This window comes from Jatropha curcas, chromosome 4, assembly GCF_041381405.1.
Source record: "Jatropha curcas cultivar XTBG-Jc1 chromosome 4, XTBG_Jcur_1.0, whole genome shotgun sequence".
NCBI classification, from domain to species: domain Eukaryota; kingdom Viridiplantae; phylum Streptophyta; class Magnoliopsida; order Malpighiales; family Euphorbiaceae; genus Jatropha; species Jatropha curcas.
The window spans coordinates 27,799,640-27,819,909 of NC_143154.1; the positions used below are offsets into that span (position 1 = coordinate 27,799,640).

General features: G+C 34.2%; 3 protein-coding genes across 5 annotated transcripts; 2 read left to right on the forward strand and 1 right to left on the reverse strand.

Moving 5' to 3' along the window:
• The first annotated feature begins 247 nt into the window (after positions 1 to 247).
• Positions 248 to 4,091, forward strand: SCPL25 (serine carboxypeptidase-like 25). Its single transcript, XM_089720655.1, has 8 exons — positions 248 to 695; positions 1,890 to 2,093; positions 2,212 to 2,387; positions 2,481 to 2,762; positions 2,866 to 2,996; positions 3,081 to 3,176; positions 3,269 to 3,374; positions 3,652 to 4,091. The coding sequence occupies exons 1-8, from the start codon at positions 443 to 445 to the stop codon at positions 3,793 to 3,795; spliced, it is 1,392 nt and encodes a 463-aa protein (XP_089576781.1). The 5' UTR covers positions 248 to 442; the 3' UTR covers positions 3,796 to 4,091.
• A 1,330-nt stretch (positions 4,092 to 5,421) lies between these two features.
• On the forward strand, positions 5,422 to 8,360 carry EXO70E1 (exocyst subunit exo70 family protein E1). Its single transcript, XM_089719900.1, has 2 exons — positions 5,422 to 5,796; positions 6,109 to 8,360. Exon 2 carries the CDS (start codon positions 6,238 to 6,240, stop codon positions 8,203 to 8,205), a length of 1,968 nt encoding a protein of 655 aa, XP_089576026.1. The 5' UTR covers positions 5,422 to 5,796; positions 6,109 to 6,237; the 3' UTR covers positions 8,206 to 8,360.
• A 1,150-nt stretch (positions 8,361 to 9,510) lies between these two features.
• On the reverse strand, positions 9,511 to 18,099 carry RIK (RS2-interacting KH protein). Of its 3 annotated transcripts, XM_089719901.1 has the most exons (13): positions 17,738 to 18,081; positions 17,362 to 17,419; positions 16,704 to 16,938; positions 16,358 to 16,459; positions 16,217 to 16,251; positions 16,015 to 16,090; positions 15,482 to 15,613; positions 15,077 to 15,154; positions 14,596 to 14,689; positions 14,381 to 14,498; positions 13,598 to 14,129; positions 10,316 to 10,622; positions 9,511 to 10,059 (listed from the first exon to the last, which is right to left on the reverse strand). In XM_089719901.1, the coding sequence occupies exons 1-13, from the start codon at positions 17,757 to 17,759 to the stop codon at positions 9,914 to 9,916; spliced, it is 1,935 nt and encodes a 644-aa protein (XP_089576027.1). In that variant the 5' UTR covers positions 17,760 to 18,081; the 3' UTR covers positions 9,511 to 9,913. The 3 variants fall into 3 exon arrangements, with proteins under 3 accessions (XP_089576027.1, XP_089576028.1, XP_089576029.1); XM_089719902.1 differs by lacking the exon at positions 17,362 to 17,419 and having other exon boundaries at positions 17,738 to 18,078; XM_089719903.1 differs by lacking the exons at positions 9,511 to 10,059; positions 10,316 to 10,622 and adding an exon at positions 11,199 to 12,090 and having other exon boundaries at positions 17,738 to 18,099.
• Between the last annotated feature and the right edge of the window lie 2,171 nt (positions 18,100 to 20,270).

Genomic DNA, 20,270 nt, shown 5'->3' on the forward strand with positions numbered 1-20,270 from the left:
TTTCACATTAAAAATCACTAAAGAATGAATTTTTCATTTGAAAAATTACGATTTATTGATTTTTATTGAATTGAACCGGTTTGATTTAATACTAATAATTAATAAACCAAAAACTTGTAAGGTTAGTTTAGTCTTTTCAAATTTGATCACTCTCCCTCTAGGAAATGTAACCTACAGAGAAAGGGGAGTGCCCAAAATAGTTGTTATGATATAGAGTGATTTGATGACATTCAAAGATCATCATCAGTCATGAGTCTCTCTCTCTCTCTCTCTCTCTCTCTCTCTCTCTCTCTCCCCCCTATTTATTCCAGCCTGAGTAGCTTACTCCATATTTCCCATCACACACACACAACTAGGAAGTGACTATTCCCATTTCTTCTGTTTAACATTTTCCCTCTTTCTTTCTTTCTTTCTTTTCTTCATTCTCTTGTCATAACTAGTCATGGCCAAGAGACAAATCTTTCTCGCCATGGTTTTTCTGTTTCTTTCGTTTTCTGCTAATGCTGATCATGCAGTAAACAAAGAAGAAGAAGCTGACAGGATAATTTCACTTCCTGGCCAACCAAAGGTTTCCTTCCAACAATTCTCTGGTTATGTTACTGTTGAAGATGTTGCTGGTAGAGCTCTATTTTACTGGCTTACTGAGGCTACTTATGATCCTCTCTCTAAACCGTTGGTTGTTTGGCTCAATGGAGGTTAGAACTTAAAACCCTTTTCTTTCTTTCTTTTTTTTTTTTGTTATTATTATTTAGTTAAATCAATAATTTCTAAAAAGAATTTAATAGAATCTAAATTCCTGAGCTCCTGCAATAAAAATTACTGCAAACACCGTAAGAAAGAAGGCAGAAACTCTAATGCTGGGCCTGGCTACTAGCCCAAAATGCTTATGCATGTTGATATAGTAATTTTTTAGATTGTTATTCATGTGAAAGAAACTGAAGTTGTAGCTGTTACTGTTATATTGGATTATTATTAATATTTTTTTTGTAGGTAACAAGGATCTTATCTTAGAGGGTACAATCATATTAATGCAATGGTTTTGTCTTTCTTTCTTTCATTAATTTCCATGGCCAGACTGTAACTTCTTTGCTGCCGACATCACAATTAATGAACTTCTCTGTTTATACATTTCTTGAAGCTAATGTTTTTTTGGAACCTCTAATTTTTTTTATTTTTATTTTTTTTAAAAAAAGACACTAAACTACATTTGGTCCAAAGACAAGACTACTTCTGCTATACTATGTCTCTCTACAGCTAAATGGAAAATTGAATTCAACCCATTTGGCCATTTCACTCTTCTTAACTACCAATAGCTAAAACATGAATGACCTAACTACCAGTAAATTTAAATTTGTAGGATAGGAAATGGAAACCAGGTTTTAATATTGGGTAATGATGGTGGTTACCCATAGAAAGTATATTAATACAAAATTGAATACAAATTTCTCTCTCTTTTTTCTCTCAGTGGATAGGGTAATCAGAAAGATAAATGCTTGAAAGCAACTAAAAAGAGGCCCTCATTATTAGGTCACAGCCATTAACCAGTAAATTAGCTAGCTTTTGTCAGCCTGTGTAGGTGTGGCAATCAATACAGTAGACAAACTTGAAAATTTTCAAGCAAATATTTTGTGTCTGTATTTGGTCTCACTAAATATAAATTACTCTTAATTCCAACTTAGCAAAAGAATCTTGGCATATTAAGACAAATCTTTGATGAAGAGTCAATTGTTTGTAGCTGTATGGTCTTACAATTACCATTTTCTAACAAAAGATATCCTTTGTGGGACCTTTCTCAGTTCAATGATATATGTTTCTTTTTTTTTTTTTTTTTTTTGTTTAAATTTCATTACTTGATTATGTTTAATTTATGATTTATTTTAATTCTTTAGGTCCTGGTTGTTCTTCTGTGGCCTATGGAGCATCAGAGGAAATAGGCCCATTTAGAATAAATAAGACAGCCTCAGGTTTATATCTTAACAAATTTTCTTGGAATTCTGTGGCAAATCTCTTGTTCTTGGAAACTCCTGCTGGTGTTGGCTTCTCTTACACCAACAAGACCTCTGATTTGCAAGATACTGGAGATATTCGCACCGGTAAAATGCACACACACATATATATATATCTTTTATACGTCAGAGATTTTTTAAAAAGTTTCGTAATTGTTTAGCATTTATATTTTTCAATCTAAATGAGTTTTGGTTAATGAGTCAGCTAAGGACTCGCTGCAGTTTCTTGTTCGATGGATGAATCGATTCCCGCGATACAAAAACCGCCAAGTTTATCTCACCGGAGAAAGTTATGCCGGCCATTATGTTCCTCAGCTAGCTAGAGAAATTATGATGTACAATAAAAAATCTAAACATCCAATAAATCTCAAAGGAATTATGGTAATTAGCTATCTCTTTCATATACTAAAAAAAGTATTATTGCATTATTAATGAAATGAAATTAATGTTTGATCTATACATATTCAAATGTAGGTGGGAAATGCAGTTACAGATAACTACTATGACAACCTTGGAACTGTGACGTACTGGTGGAGCCATGCTATGATTTCTGATAGAACATATCAGCAACTTATAAACACGTGCGATTTTCGCAGGCAAAAAGAATCAGATGAATGTGAATCTTTATATAGTTATGCAATGGATCAAGAATTTGGAAACATTGATCAGTATAATATTTATGCTCCCCCTTGCAATAATTCTGATGGCAGCTTATCGACTCGCCAAACCACTCGATTGCCTCACCGACCTCATAAGGTATATATATATTCAATTTATTACGTAAATTTTGTCAAATATCATATATTAGAAGTTTGGAAGTTCCATTTTCTGTTTTTAAAATTTTTTCTGTCACATTCAGATGTTTCGACAGATTTCTGGGTATGATCCCTGTACTGAAAAATATGCTGAGATTTATTACAATAGACCTGATGTACAGAAAGCATTACATGCCAATGTAACCAAAATTCCTTATAAGTGGACTGCCTGCAGGTGATCATTAGGCCTAGGAATTTATATATGTCAAGAAAATATATAGTGTAACTAACTAAATAGTACATGGTTTTGTTGATGCAGTGAATTTCTTAATCGAAACTGGAACGATACAGAAGTTTCAATTCTTCCAATTTACAGAGAAATGATTGCTGGTGGACTCAGGATTTGGGTATTCAGGTTGAAAAGTTTTGTTGTTATTATAACAATCTTGCATTATTAGTATTTTTCTTAAGATTTAATTCAATTTTTTTTTTCTGAAAAATTTGCAGTGGTGATGTAGACTCAGTTGTGCCAGTTACTGCAACTAGATACTCCCTTGCACAGCTTAAATTAGCTACAAAAATTCCGTGGTATCCTTGGTATGTTAAGAAGCAGGTCAGTTAACAAATCCCTTTCTTTGCCTATATTAATCAAACAACCATAGATTCTTGTACTTATTTCTTTGGCACTTCTAGCGTTTAAATTAGGTTTTAGAGGTAAATGTACGGTTTTATAGTTTTCAATTTGTTGTAAAAAACTATTTAAATACCTAACGGCTAAACGCAACTTAAACAGTTAATTTTGCAGATCCGAAACAGTTTGAGATTAATATTTAGTTGCTTTTCTTGTTGCATTAAGAAGTAACATATGAGATTTTTGTGGGTTTGTGAAGGTGGGAGGGTGGACAGAGGTATATGGAGGCTTAACATTCGCAACAGTAAGAGGGGCTGGTCACGAAGTGCCACTTTTCAAGCCTAGAGCTGCCCTTCAGCTATTCAAATCATTTTTGAAAGGAGAGCCTCTTCCAAGGTCTTGAAAGAAAAATAATAATGAGAGTGATTTAAAAAGAAAAAAAAAATTACTATCTCAGAATTTCAGTTAACTAGTTTCTTCTGTATTCCTATTGTTGTAAACAAAGGGAATTAACTAATTTTCATTTTTAACCATTGAAAGAAATTTATTATTAGGAGGGGAAACAAAAAGGAAAGGAGAAAAGCTTTTTAATTGTGTAATAGAGAAAGCAAAATGGTGTGTAGAAGGGTTTGGTTTGTAATTTATTAAATGATTTGGTGGGAATAATTGAAAATCAAACTAATTAATTATTTTATATTATTCCTTTTTTGTCCCTTGAAATCAAAGACTGGTCAGTATTGTTTGGATTGGAAATTTTTGTTGGTCTATGTTTACTTTTTAGTCATGATATGAAATCTATCTTTGAAAATCTTATATTTTATTATATTATTTGACAATCTTTTAATGTAAACTATCTCAAAAATATCTTTAATATAAATAAGAAAATAATGAGAAAGAATGGTCAACATTCTTGTTTTGTGTTAGCTACTAGAAATAACATGGTATTGAACAAGACCATAACAATTACTATTCTAGATTGAAAGAATTATATATGTTAGATTGAAAGCTAGAGATGGTCAATTTGACCTCTTCTATAGTTCAAGCACAACTTGTTTAAAATTTTATATTTTTATTAAAATTAAGAGTCTGTAGGGGCAAAATTGGTCATTTTAATAATTGTTAATTGTTCGAGTAACTTTTCATAATATACTAAAAAGTTAATCATTATATCAATTAATTTTTTAGAAAACACTATCTTTAACTTTTAAAAGCTACTTCAAACATTGTAGTATCAATATAAAAAAACAATAATGTTTAACATTTTCACTTATCAAAATGTTAAAAGCTATTTAAAAAGCTGTTATCGAAGCCTAAAACGATTTCTGTTCAGCCTACCTAATAGTGAACTCCACTTTTGATTGTGCCTTTATTATAGTTATAATAAAGTCAAGAAAATAAATTATTACAAGTTTGAAAAATAATAGGAGTTGTAAAACACTTGTGTTTTTGTCACTAAAAAGGAGGAACAAAAATTCAAATTACTACTCATTTTCTAAAGTTGAAGTGCACATGGGAATGAGACTCAATGAAAGATCAAATTTTGCACATTTGACTCTCAAAATTTTAATAATTAAAAGAGAAAAAAAAAAAGGTAAAGAAACAAAGAAATCAAATTATGATTAGTGTGCCCTACAAGTTGTTAGCCATGTTTTATTTTTAATTAAATTCATATTCAAATGGCATATGAGGCCAAATTTTGTATTGTGAGCTTCTATTCATAATTGAATTAGATCGTACAATATAAGAAAATTCTCAACTACTTCTTTGTTGCATTTATTAAATGAATAAAATAAAATGGATTCCTCCCTTATTTAGTTATTCAACAGAAAATTAAATTAATAAGATATAATTTTATTTATAAAATACGAAAAAAATGTACTTTTAATATATGTTAAATTTAACATATTAATAGAAATTTATTTTTATATTTTCTTATTAATGTTTTTTTTTTATTTTTCATTTTATTCATATCTATTATTTATGTAATATATTATTTTGTATAACTAATTTACTGTATTGAGTACGTACTCACCACAGGGTAAGATAATTGTTTATCTTTTGATAATTGGCGTAGACCATCAATGGTCAGAACTTCAGAAAACAATAACATAGCAAGAAGGATTAAGGGGCAACTGTCTCGTATTGTTTGCTCCCTAGAAGAAGGTAAAGAAAGAGAGATCGGCTATAGATATTTGTAGCCTCAAAATCTTGAATCTCATAATATATATAATAATAGAAAAGAAAATTCTGCAAGTTCTTGGAACCTCCAAAAAGAAAGGTCATTTGGGTGTTCAGTTCTTTGTACTTACCGTACACTTGGTTACTTTTCTTTCTATCTTTAACAAAAATCTGCAGGGCTGCACTTGCTTTTGTCCTGCTTTCAGATCTTGCTGATCATTTTCAGGTTTGTGAGTTTCAAAAGTTTTATTTTACTTTTATTTCTGTCTTTAGTTTCTTTTTGTCTTTGTTCATAGCATATCTTTAGATCCCTTTTCTGATTTCTGCACGTTTTCTTTGTTGCTCTTGCGATCTTGAGTTTTGGGTCTTTTCAGTCATGTTTGTGCAAGTGATTACCTATAATGAAGTGGGATTGATTGTTCTTGGTTTGTTTAGTGGTTAGAAATGATCAATTATTGATGGTTACTGCAACTGCAAGTTTTAATTTTCTATTCTTTTTCTTTACTTGATCAAGTTTGTGATTTGTCTTTTTCCACAGTTTATTATCTGGCATCAGATATACAAGTACTAGGCTTGAAATTCCAATCTAAAGAGAACTGCATTTGGTATTCTGGTCTTTGAGAATTGAAATCTATTGCTTGAAGGAATCAATTGAGAGTTGGTTTTTATGGATTCTGTAGCTATGGGTGATTGTCGCTCTGTAATTCCAGAATTGGAAAGAGAAGAAGACTTAATTGCTGCAGCAAAACACATTGCTAGGGCATTGGGGTCAAAAAAGAACCTTACAGATGATGCTAAGAAAATTTTGGCAGACCTTAGCACCCAACTGTCTAGCATGACCACAGTCAATGAAAACAAAGTTGAGGGAATAAGTGAGATGGAAGGAAGGCTAAATGTTATACAGGAGAAGATCATGAGTTGGGAGACAGATCAGTCTATGATATGGGATTCTGGTCCCGATGAAGCTACCGACTATCTAAATGCTGTTGATGATGCCAGAAAGTTGGCTGAACAGTTGGAGACTTTATCTTTGGATAAAGCTGATGAGGAAAAGGAGCTGTTGCGAAGGGTGCATGATATCCTTCAGATAGCAATGGTGAGGCTCGAGGAAGAGTTCAAGCACATTCTTGTCCAAAACAGGCAACCTTTTGAGCCAGAACATGTCTCTTTTCGTTCAAGTGAAGAAGATACTGCAGATTTTGGCTCTGTAATCTCTCTTGGAGATGACTCAGTTGAGGAATCAATAAATAGAGATAGTGTTAGCCGGACCTCGGAGGAATTCATCATTGATTTGGTTAATCCGGAAGTAATTCCTGATCTCAGATGTGTTGCAAATTTAATGTTCATCTCCAATTATGGTCATGAATGTTCACAGGCATATATTAGTGTTAGAAGAGATGCCTTGGATGAATGCCTCTTTATCCTTGAAATGGAGAAATTGAGCATTGAGGATGTTCTTAAACTGGAATGGGGAAGCTTAAATTCTAAGATCAAGAGATGGGTTCGAGCAATGAAGATCTTTGTGCGGGTCTATCTTGCTAGTGAGAAATGGCTTACTGAACAGATATTTGGAGAGCATGGAACAGTTAATCTGGTTTATTTTGCTGAAGCTTCAAAGGCTTCAATGTTGCAATTATTGAATTTTGGTGAAGCGGTGTCTATTGGCCCCCATAAACCAGAGAAGTTATTTCTTATTCTTGATATGTATGAAGTTCTTGCTGATCTTCTTCCGGATATAGATTCCTTATACTCAGATGAAATTGGTTTTTGTGTTAGAATGGAATGTCGTGAGGTTCTTGGGAGATTGGGCAACGCTGTGAAAGCAGCATTTCTTGAATTTGAGAATGCCATTGCAACAAGTGTGTCACCAAATCCTTTTGCAGGAGGAGGAATTCACCATCTCACTAGATATGTCATGAATTATGTCAACACTCTTACTGACTACCGTGACACACTCAATTTTCTCCTAAAGGATCGGAATAGAGAGGATCCCATTTCATTGTCCCCTGACATGAGTCCACCTGCAGAAGAAGAGAAAACAAGTGAAGGTACATACGATGCTTCGCCAATGGCTTTTCATTTCCGATCAGTTGCTGCAATTCTAGAATGCAACCTTGATGATAAGGCCAAGTTGTATAGGGATGCTTCCTTACAGCATATTTTCTTGATGAACAACATACATTACATGGCTCAAAAAGTTAAGAATTCTGAACTTCGACATATATTTGGGGATGATTGGATAAGAAAGCGCAACTGGAAATTCCAACAGCATGCGTTGAACTACGAGAGGGCAACTTGGGGTCCAGTTCTTTCTTTGTTGAAGGATGAGGGAAATTCTAATTCAGATTCCATCTCAAAAACCCTTCTCAAGGAGAGGTTTCGGAGCTTTTATCTTGCATTTGAGGAGGTTTACAGGACTCAAACAGCATGGATTATCCCTGATCCTGAGCTTAGAGAAGATTTGCAAATTTCTACATCAGTTAGAGTGATACAGGCCTATCGAACTTTCGTTGGAAGACATTCTAATCAAGTTAGTGACAAGCATATTAAGTACAGTGCTGATGATTTACAGAATTATTTGTTGGATCTGTTCCAAGGATCTCAAAGATCATTGCACAATCCCCACAGGAGATAATAATATAAGTATAGAAGAGATGTATAATGTTGTATTTTTAAAACAGACGACGCTTTCAGTTTTAGGCCCTCTGCTGCTGTAATCCTGTCTTTCTTTGTTCTTGTAAGTTCTATATTTCATTAATAAACAGTTATTTCAATGCCAAATAACAACAACCTTTGTGTCCGTAATCTAAATGTCGGTTCAAGAAATTACAGTCTTGAGTTAAAAATCATAACAGAAGTTAGATTAAATTGAGATTATGATCCATTGCTTGGTTGGTTGCTTTTGTATCCATTATTCTGCCCAAGTTGACAAGTTTCAATTCAAACTTTTGTGATAAAAGGTACTGATTGGGAAATACAGGTATGGATATTTTATGTAAAATAGTACACAACATGCAAGTTGTGGTGCCAGAGTTCATTAAGTTGGGTTGCACTCTGAGCCACATGCTTTACTTACTGTTGCTGCAGTTGGCAGATTGCACATTGAAGGGAGTCAAAACCAAGTTGAAGCTACTGCAAGAAAAGATGGGAGATAAAAGAGCTGGGGTCCTGGGTCTGGCTGCACAGGGGCCACCCTAAGCAAAGACAAGTTCAAGTATGGTGTCCCTTATTAGATTTTTTTTTTCTTTTTTTGTTTATTGACATGAAATGATTTCATTAAAATGGAAAAGATAATATGAACCTTATAATATTTAAGTCGTTTAAGTTAATAAGTTTTTTTTTTTTTTTTACTAACTATAAAATCCAAATTAAAATCTAATTTGATGTATCTATTATGATAATTTGAGTCGTTGATTGCAGGAGATCCAATTCAGGATCAACATGATGGATGGCCAAGAACGAACAATCACAATCTCTCAACTAGAAATTGCAATTGTGGCCAAGTTGGGATCATAAATGCTAAATGCTTCATTTAGGTAAAAAGCACATGATCAAAGAGTGTTGGTTAGTCCATCACTTTCAAAATACAAGTCCAAATAAAAGGGACTGACCAAAAGCAATTGAAAAATTGTAGGGCCCGGTGAAAAGTGGTGCAAAGTTCCATGTTAAATGAATGATTGATATCAATTTTGGATACATTCGTAGAATTTGTCACATGAAAATTTGTGGCTTAGAGTTAATTGTCATTTTGACCTATGAAAACATTTATCTTTCTTTGGATAGATCAGTAGTATAATTTTGCGGGTAATGTATCTGGCTACCTGTTACTATTATTTAAAAGGAAGTGCAAGGTCAACCAAGCATTCGGGTCAACAATCCATTCAATGAACCTAACTTACAGACTCAGAATAAGAGAAAGCTGACTTTTAATGGAGGCAAATTAAACAAATATCATCACCAAATCTCTCATTTCCAAATTGTTCTATCAATCCAAACGCAACAAATTAAATGATATGAAGCCATATCCTAGAAACCTCGACTTTCAAGGACGCTATCTTGAAGCAAAGTATCAGTTAATAACATTTAATCTACTCCTTAACTCAGGATACAACAAACTACTAATTTACACCTCTACTCGAATTATGAATTCCATTTTGCAACAACTGCCACAAACAGTGTAGCCCAAGACATCAAAACTCCAGAACATCATACAGCGGCGCGCTTCAAAAAACATTTTGCCGCGTATATCTAAAACCAATTAAGATCGTCCTCCACATGCACATATACAGAAGAATTACTCCAGTTCATTGCCAATATGCCACTGACTAAAGTACTAATCTTTGTCATAAAGCCCAAAAAGGTTTTCGAACTGCCACTGCATGAGAGTTACCATGAAGAATGTTGCTGTGATCTGATTCTTCATTGGTTTCCTCAGGATCATCATCTTCCTCTCCATATTCCATTAATTTGACCAAAGTATCCGATACAACTGAGTGGGTCAAGATAAAAATGTAAGTGAACTAGAAGCACGCATGAGAATGACTAAATGTGATCAACTGCATAATGCCCTCAAACCTCAATATTAGCATTTAGCACCAATCACTCTTTTTCTGCAGTTTGTTATTTGTTTCATTCTTTTTTTTTTTTTTTCTTTCTTTTTTTTTTTTTTTACGGTCAATGACACTGCTCATGCTGGCTAAAAAATTTACCACTGTAGAAAAGAAAAGGTAGCGAGATCTTCGTACCTGGTACAGTATCAGATTTGCTTTTATTAGAAACATTGTTCTGGAGCAATTTGTCTGCAGCATTTGATGAATTAAATTTTGGTGGAGGGGGTGGTGGGGGCATGGTTCGTGGAGGTGGCGGTGGCATTCCTTTTGATGATGGTAGTGACGATTTAGTTCCTGGAGGTGGTGGGGGCATGCTTTTAGGGGGATGTAATGGGATCCCATTCTGTGATGGCTGAATTAATTTCTTTGGAGCTGGCATAGTTGATATATTTCTTACACCATCAGCTGATGCTTCCTCACCGGATTTTAACAATTCTGATCCCTAAATAAGTTAGAAGAAAAAGAAATGCAAGCACAGATTCTCAGGATCAATTAGATATTAGATAAACATGAAAAAAAAAAATAACAATCTCAAGTCACATTTTAACATCAAGGCCATTGTCCCTTTAGCAACATAAAAGTATTATAGGAACTTAGCAAGAAACGTTAAGAGACAGGTAAGGTATATATATCATCCAAAAAGGGATGCATATGCTAGACATGACAAAAAAGGCCAGTCTTATATTTTCACTAAGGACAGGAACAAACAAAAGGTACATGTGTGCGTGCTAATGAAAGCTTCAGTCAATATTTTTAGCTCATTGTTGTAAAGGGGTACGTCTCTTTAAATTTCATAGGGAAAAATAATAACCTATGGGGTATAGGTAGTTGGTTTAAAGGAGATCCTTCTAATCTATGTTCTTCAGAAAAACACTAACAACAACAACAACAACTACTAAGCCTTAGTCCCAAACTAGTTGAGATCGGCTATATGAATCATTTGTTTTCAACATCCGCTTTGATAAAATTTAATAGCAATGCAAATCAAAGTATAAAACGGGAAAAATTTTTGAAAGTGGAAATTTAAAATCATGTGATATATTAATAAATAAAACAATGAATTAGATAGGCAACACCAACTAACTACAGACTGCCATAGGAATCTTTTATCTTCATTCTGTTTTGATCATAGCTATATCCTCACTAATATCAAAAGACTGTAGATCTTTCAAAACAACTTCCCTCTAAGTAATTCTAGGTCGACCTCTTCCCTTTTTAACACCCTCCACCATTAAAGTATCACATTTATGAATCGAGGCATGTTGCATGTTCAGAAAATACACAAACAAAACGGAAAAGAAAATTGGTGGAAGTCCCTCCTTGTCATGGCTCTGAAAAAATGTAGTGATTGCATGTTCAGTGAACACAAAAATAAGCATTTAGCAAGATTAGTAAAAGTTAATTGGATCAGGAATTCCAACAAAGGAAACCAGGTTCCTGCTAGTTAAAGAGATGCGACTAATGGCAGCTTTGAGGAAACTGCCACCAAAAGAAAGTTGTTTTGGCCAATTATTTCCCTACTTTGCATATTTATTTGTTTGGTGTATTCGATCCAATTCCTAGTTGGTTGAAAGAAAAAATAGCATTTGTCCCACGTAATCTTAGTGGAATTGGTGTGAAAAGGTTGCACAGAACTTGTCTAAGGATAACTCAACGATGCATATAGGTGGTGCCTCTCATAAGATATGAGGCATTGGCCATAACATGTCTACAGCATTCATGCTATCAGCCACCTAAAATGAGTAACCAATCAGAAGATCTTATAGATCATTGATTGAGTCTCCAAAGCAGCAACAATCGATCTCTGGGAACTGTCCAAACTGAAAATCCTGTGAAACATACAAACCAATGGCCCTAACAGAGAGGTCCAGCATCAGCCTGTTAGCTTCATAGAAGGTCAGAGAAAATACCTGGAATATTAAGCAGTGAAAGTCAGCATAAGACTTAAAATATTGCATATAGGAAAAAAAAAATAACACCCTTAAGAAGAAAAAAGGGCATAGAATTATTAACAATGCAGATGTTCACACTTGTATCAATCAATAACACAACAAAAACAAAATGCCATCCACCCACAGAAAAATTATTCAGTTTCCTGATATCTGTAGATTATGCATCTAGTGGCTATACATAAACTGAGATGAGTGATAATTGAGGTTGGAACAAAAGAATTTTCATAGACAAACTCCAACATACAGTTTGCACAAACTCATGCTTGGCCAATGAATTAGGCATTACATAAGTGGGCAGAACTACCAAGCTGTTGGTAAACTTTCAATATACAATATTCTGCCTATGTTCTGATTTGACAGGAAAATAATCCACATTGGAAACCAACAACAGGGATCAAAGACGTCACAAATTGAATAATGTCAGCAACTGAATCCCCATTTTGCTATGTGCTGCACAAGGTATTGCAAATTCTTACAAATAAGATTCCATTGCATAAATTGATACTTTGAGAAGAAATAATGAATAATCAATGGAATCACAGGACCAATATACAGAAACCTGAAACTATCACAGTTATACAATTATGGGAACAAAGCAACTGTTCACATGGTAACTAAGCTCATAAGGAATTCTACCATGTAATCTAAGGCATGGCCATTATATATCAATCATTTTGAAATTGTCCATGCTTATCAATCTCAAAGTTCAAATCAAAGGCCTCCCACCCTATGTGATGATAAATAACAGATTTCTCAAAACAGTTATAACAAGTTATCCTTCTATTTTTGAGATGAGAAAGCCTTGGGAATGGATGAATGTGATTCATGTATCAAAACAACTTCAATGACGAATGCCTAAACAATTTGAACAGTGAATCTTGCATTCTAGCCATGCTAACAAATTGTTTGATTATGCTTCTCGTACGCATGATAAGGACCTACTAGGCTCACAAATAATTTATCATTTTAAACTCAAACCAAGACGATGCTTGTATGTTGTCAAAATAGCTGTTGTCCACTACAAGATGAAAGCGTTTAAGAATTGTTATATTGATCCATAGGCACTAGGCAACCAATACAAAATTAGAATTGTGATGTCACTACACCACCCTTTCATAGGAAATTTGCAAAGCACAAACTAACTCTGAAGAAAAAGCAAATCACAGTTCATTCATCCTAACAAGCTTGTTTAATTTCTGTCTCATAGAAGTTCACAAAATCTAGACTGTATAAAAATTACAATTTAGAGAAGCACAATGCAAATCAATCCCTTTATTACGACTTTGTAAGGTATGTTTGTAGAGAGAAACCTAGTTGTGTGAAAATCTAGAAAGTTGAATGTCATGTGGATGAATCCTATAATGATTTAATGTCTTCCTTTTTGCCCTCAGGCATACAAAACCTATCAATGCTATGCTATTTTTTTCTAAGACAAAGATACTCCAACAAGAAATCACACAGATACCTGATGACATTTTGCAGGGTCCTTCAATCCTATTGGTAACTCCTGAAATTTCCGCTTCTGGGTAGGCCTCTTCTCCTTTCCAAGTGTGGTGCTTGTACTAGGTGTTGGAGCTGTGCTTGCAACTAATGTTGTGAGTGCAACTGATGACGTGGGTGCAACTGTTGAAGTTATTGGAGATGTTGACTGTCTAAGGGCCAGAGCAACTTGTTGCAAAGGTGTGGCCTGAGGATATATCCCACCATATCCACTGTAGCTTGTTCCTCCACTTACTGAAGGCTGAGGCTGACCAAGCAAGTTCGGTTGAGGTTGCCCCGAGTTAATCAGTCCTCCAGGTTGATATACCGTCCCTTGGGAATTTGTCACGTGGAGTTTAACTGAAGTAGCAGGAATAGGTGGTGTGGAGCTCATTGCGGATAATGCCAAACCAGCAGGTGGAATTGCATTTAATTTGTTTTCATTCCCAGAATTCTGAACCCCAGCTAATAACTGCTGTGGTGGTGGAACAGCATTATAAACCTTGGATGATGAAACCCTATTACAGTTGGAAAAAAAAAAAAAAAAAAAAAAAAAAAAACAAGAGTTAATCCACAAAAATAAAATAAAATTTGCAGCTGCAAGGGATTGGTGGAATTATGATCACCAGGTCAACACAGAAACTCATGCAAAATGATTGAGTACTAAGCCCTAAATGCAACGCCCAGATACAACTGACAAAGCAGGAAGCAAAATGCAAATCGATTCACGGCATACAATGCATACACAATAACATCATTGTCTAATTACCTGGAGGCACCGCACTCTAAACTAATTGTATCAAGAAGGTTTTCAGCCAAACGCTTTGCATCTTCAAGACTCTTTGGATTACTGGCAGACAAGAATAGATGAAGAGGTTGCTGAGCTTCTGCAGCAAAGATAAATTGATAAAAATAAGAAAAAATCAAGCAAACAGTAGAAATCAAATGCTTGCAAGACTGTCATCTTGCACACAACCAAAGTACCTCCAGTATTTGGGTTTTCAAGATTTCCAGAACCACGCCCTTTTAGTACAACTGTTGCTCCTGTTTCATTCATAATGTGATTTATATACTGGTCCTGCATGTACAAAACCGAACACCACCAACACAAAAACAATCTCTCCCAATGGTATGGAGATGTGAGAGAAAGCTTCAAACATTAGAATCTCTCATCTTCATCAAACATAAAAAATATAAGAATAAAAATAAACTACCTAAATATTGCAGCTATAACCAAGAAATGGGTAGCTCAAAATCTATTAGGAATAACAGATATCATATAGCTCATCCAAAAGTATACTGCATATAAAAGTTACACAGGAAATGAAATCCATGACAACAGTATAATACTCTACACTACAGATACAGAATCTGAAAGTGATAAGAACATATGAAACAATCCTCCACAACACACAAATGATAAAAAAAAACAACTGGGAAGTCAAAAGAGAAAAAAAACAATTACATTTGGTCCGCGAATTCGGGCAGCAATGTTCAGTGATGAGTCTGCGTCAAAGCCCAAAAACACACACGTGCTAAGTGCCTGAGAGACCTTAATCAGTTAGATATTTCTGCATTGTGGTTTGTCTCAATACCATAGTTTATAAGGGCTACTTGTCATTGCTATTGAAACCAATTTTTCACCTTTTACTTGCTTTTACAAAAAAGCAACTAGATATTCCAAAAAAAAAAAAAAAAAACAACTACAAATTGTTTGAGTTGTAATGGCGATTGGCAACAAATGCCTGAAAACAACTTTATCAATTTTTAATTGCTTTAGCTCAAAGTATTTTAAAGGGTTCTTTCTTCTGAACAGCAGCTAAAACAGCAATGCCTAATAGAACAGGCAAACAACACAAGGCATGTATACCTTTAACCCACTGCCCCCAGCAATGGGAAAAATGGACGGAGCAGATTGCAAGTTAGGACTCTGTTTCAGCATTTCTTCAATCATGGCAGCCGCACGATCAACTGCTAAAATCCTTTCTGCAGTATCTTTCAACTGCACAAGCATGTGTCACATCCCTTTAAACTCTAAAGATTGAATAATAATCCTCACATACATACAACTAAGAAATAGAATTTTGGTCAAAGGGATGCCTAATGCTACAATTCACGAGGCCAAAATAAGAGAGGGAGGTGAGATGAAGCAAAACAACTCAATTATTAGAGTATAACTCAAAATAATTGCAAATTATTATTCTATTGACCAGGTCAGATATAGTCTTTAATCAATAGTTGCATGGATCTCAATCTTACATAATAATTTTAAAGGTCAATACGTAGGTCAGTTGCAAGGCATAAGGAAGCTCTTCATCAGCAAAAATGTAGTCACATTGTTACTCAAAAAGTTCATTAACTGAATTATCATAAATGACAATAAGAATCCGAGATCATACTCACATGAGCCCCAGAAGATATGTGAAGATACAATGGCTTTTCACCATCAGGCGGTGTATTCAGTGGACGGTATTTGCCCCTGCAAAGACAGTTAGCATACTAATATCTATAGACAGGTGGCAGTTCACCAATATAAATGGATGATAAAACATATACAAAGAAAACCTAATAAAAAATCCCTTGAATACTTCAGTAATCTACTAACCTAGTTATCACCACAGCGCCAGTGCACTTCTGAATCTGCAAGATGAAGCCAACAATTTACCAAACTTTTCGCTGAAGAGAACAATTATTCACTTCAATTTCCACAAAATAAGTGTCTCTCACGCTTTCAAACTAAATATACCTCCTCTTGTGTTTGACGCTTTGTGAGTTTGTAACGAACAGAAGACTCAGCATCATTTATAACAATTTCTCTTGCTATTATTAACTCATCCTGGATCTTAGGCTGAAAATAATATTTTAAAAAAATTACACGGCCAGAGACATATCGATATGCGAATGTTTAACAGCAACTGGAAATATTCAAAAAATGATAATTCAAAATTTGAGTATGTGGTGATAATATTTAAAGAAATAAGTCCAGGGAAGGGGCTGCAATGCGATCAACTTGCAGGCAAGGCAATATATGTATAATTCTGCATAAGGAGTTATTAAAAAGGAGGGGAAATATATTGTATAAAGGATCTTACTTGATTTGGTCTTGATACCACTACACCATTGTTTAGTGGAGCAGAAGGAACCTGAAACACTGGCGGAACGGTTGCACAACTGGCTACAAGCTGATTAGTTAAATAGGCACCAGAGACTGAAGCAAGCCCAGGAAGAGAGATTCCAGCAAGAGTTCCAATATTGCCTAACGGGACAACACCAGATAACCCAGCTGAAACCAATGACTCTGCAGGCTGATCCCACTTTCTCCTTTTCCTGAACCACACACAGGTAATATATTGAGAGAGAGCCAACATAAGTGCAAATCTACAATAGAAAATATATGATGAGCATATCCAATTAGTGTCACCAACATGTCAATAAACAAAAGCCAGTGACTCTACAAGCAGAATCACAGCGTCATCATTTTTTAAAGCCTTTAAACATATGTTGGCAGCCTATAATGCTAGGAGTATTACAATTGTTATCACATTACAATTTTGATTACATTGTCTTATTTTCTTTTGAGCAGCAAGATGACTAAAAATGTTATAACCATTTTATGATGGCGCTTATGCAGGACATAAGCACATATTTTCCCTAATTTTATTATGATCAAGTGAATGGTCAATGATATGAAGGTCATTTCCTCGAGCATTAAGCGCTTATTAAAATTGGAAGGAGACAGTAAAGGAGTACCTAATCAATTGCACCGATTTCCAAATCCAGGGGCACATCCCAACAAGAATTACCAATTCTGAACCAAAAACAAACCCAGAAAAACCAAAATAATAGCGAGTGAAATTTTTACTGTCCAATTCTCGAGCTAAATACCGTAACTACAAAACCTAAATCCTTCCACTATTACAAATGCATCTCCCACGATATAAACAAAATCGATCAGAGAATAACAATGCAGCTATAAACCCTAATTAATATCAGTCAGCTAAAAGAATAAAAAAAAATAATAAGAAGAAGAAGATCGAGTAAAACCAAAATCGTCCGATATAGTAGTTAGGAATCTCGTGAGAATTATAAATTTTAGTCTATTATTAGTTTCTTTGCGTGCTATTACCTTTGCCTCGATTGTGAAGCATCGGTGTTCGCAGTGGGATTGTCCGACGAAACCCTAGTACCACTCTCCTCTGTCATTTTTTTACCTTTCCCTTGTTATTTCAGGTTTCCACTGGAAAAATTGGGAGGGATTTTGCGTTTTTGCTCAAGTAGTGGGTGGAAGTAGCGGTGGCAGGAGGAAGAGCAAGAGAAGGAGAGGGGGGGGGGTGGTGGTGATGGTGGTGGTGGTGTCAATTTTGAAGAATTTCGTGGTGGAGTCGGGTGTTTGGAGTCGTGAACGGTGAAGAGTAGTAGACAGCCAATTGCATTATGACGCGTCAAATAAAGTAGGTCACGTGGCATTTACTCATGAGAAAAATAAAAGACGCTTCTTTTTCATGTTGTACGAACGTCGTTTTTGCGAGGGACGCATCATTTATTGCAGCCCCTTGTTTTTCCGTTTATGTTTTAGGAGACTACTTTTGAGAAACAAAAATCAAACTCCAAATTATAGAATATAAACAATTTTATAGATTAGTTATTGTGACTTTGGTTTCTTTTTCACTTCTAATCTTATTTCAATGTGTGGTAAAATCAAAATTTTGTGTATCTCCTGCAAAAATTTAGGTCAATTAAGTGAAAGAAATACATGAAATTAAAGAAAATAAATTGTATAACATTTATACAACTAGTTTCATTTATTAAATTAAAGAGTTTACCAATATTGTAACACAATATATATATATATATATATATATATATATACACAGCCCAAAATCTTATAAGTTGTTATTCTGTAAAATAGTGGGAGTGGTATGTAATAATTAAATTTTATTAAGTTAATTATATTTAACTAGCGAATTATATTGTTGGTTAGTTAAGTTAAAATATTAATTTTCATAGCCAATAAAATATTTTAAATGATTGTTTAAATTATTGAATAAATATTATTTACTATGTTAAAAAAATGATATAATAAAATATAATAAAAATTCACAAAAGTGGATCAATCTAGATATCTATCTATTTCACACTCTCTCTCTCTATATATACATATATAAAACCATACTAGAGGGAGGTTCCTAATCTCATGTGGAGCATTTTCATTTGTGTATTTGAAAGAGTTTAGATTTAAAATCAAGAGTTGTATCGCTTGCATAAAGAAGACTATGATCACTTATGTGAAATTAGCAGCAGTTAAAAAATTAATAAGGTAGAAATTTGGAAATGGAAGAAGTAATTAATTAGGGAGTTTAAGAAATTAAGATTTAGGGATTTGAGAAATTAAAATCTATCTCAATTTTATGAAAATAGGTTGAATGTATAGAGCATAATCACATTTTATGTTAATTACGAATAATGAATAATTTTTCTCATATTTATATTTCTTCTTTTTATTTTGCTTGGTTGACTTGAGAATAATGTTTCTTTTTCGTGGTCAATTGACAACTCAGAGACAAACCGTACTTCTTACTTTTCCTACAATTTCTTCAAGGATAAGGTTTTGGAGGTTCATTGAACCTGGATTAATGATTGACTGCGGTGAGGGGGTCGTAGGTTCTGTGTGAGGTTGATAGGTTGGTCCCAGCTCCGGAGGGATGGGTAACTATCAACACCGATGGCAATGCTCGCGATCAACCTTAGCTGCTTGTGCAGGATCTTCTAGAAATTGGAGAGGTGAATGGCAACTGAGGTTCTTAACGTCTTTGGAGGATCTGCTTAGCTGTAAAAGCTGAGTTGTGGGCAACGTACTATGCATTGAAAATTGCTTGTGATCATGGCTAGAGGCAGATTCAGTTGCAGTATGACTCTCAGGTGGTGGTTAGCATGTTGTCCTTGAAGGATGGTACGTGCATTTGGTATAAGAATCATTTACAAGCATGTACGATCTTGTTAAATAAGCCTTGGGATGTCCAGATTGTGAAGGCTTTCAGAGAGGCAAATTTTGTGTCTGATGCTCTGGCGAAAGAAGCTGTTGGAGCTGCAAGGGTTATGCAGTTGTGGCCTGTTCCTCCAGCACGTGTCCGAGAATTCCTTCAGGCTGATGCTGTGAGTGTCCTGTGGCAGAGATATGTGTGTAGGTTCCGGGGTTTGTCCCTCCACTTGATTTAAAAAAAAAAGTAACTTAGACAAAATTATATTTATTTTTTTACTTATTTTTAATTGGTTAACAAAAAAAAAAAGCACATAAATTCTAATAGAATAAATATATACATGTATTGTGTGGTTCAAATAAATCTAAAATATAAAATTTATCAAAGTGAATTACAATTTAAAACGTAAAATTTATTTGAATTTCATATATATTGTATAATTCCATAATTGAACTTCATTTTATTCTTACTGACTATTGTACCTTCTACGTAAAATTAAAAAATAATAATTTTCAACTATAAAAAAAATTCATACTTAATAAATTTATAACAATTAATAAATATATAAATCAGTCAACAATATATTAATAAATAGAAAATAAATTCAACAATGCAAATTGTGTTATTAATGAATGCAAAACAAAATTAGTTAGCGTTATTAAAGTTGGTTTTCCTCTAGCC

Excerpts from the sequence above, each read along its gene's own strand:
- SCPL25 (XM_089720655.1), top strand. The coding sequence starts at position 443 with ATGGCCAAGAGACAAATCTTTCTCGCCATGGTTTTTCTGTTTCTTTCG. Across the intron at positions 696-1,889 it reads GGTTGTTTGGCTCAATGGAG|GTCCTGGTTGTTCTTCTGTG; the intron begins GTTAGAACTTAA and ends TTAATTCTTTAG. Across the intron at positions 3,375-3,651 it reads CTTGGTATGTTAAGAAGCAG|GTGGGAGGGTGGACAGAGGT; the intron begins GTCAGTTAACAA and ends GGGTTTGTGAAG.
- EXO70E1 (XM_089719900.1), top strand. The coding sequence starts at position 6,238 with ATGGATTCTGTAGCTATGGGTGATTGTCGCTCTGTAATTCCAGAATTG.
- RIK (XM_089719901.1), bottom strand. The coding sequence starts at position 17,759 with ATGCTTCACAATCGAGGCAAAG. Across the intron at positions 17,420-17,737 it reads GCTTCACAATCGAGGCAAAG|AATTGGTAATTCTTGTTGGG; the intron begins GTAATAGCACGC and ends TTTTTGGTTCAG. Across the intron at positions 15,614-16,014 it reads ACATATCTTCTGGGGCTCAT|TTGAAAGATACTGCAGAAAG; the intron begins GTGAGTATGATC and ends ATGCTTGTGCAG.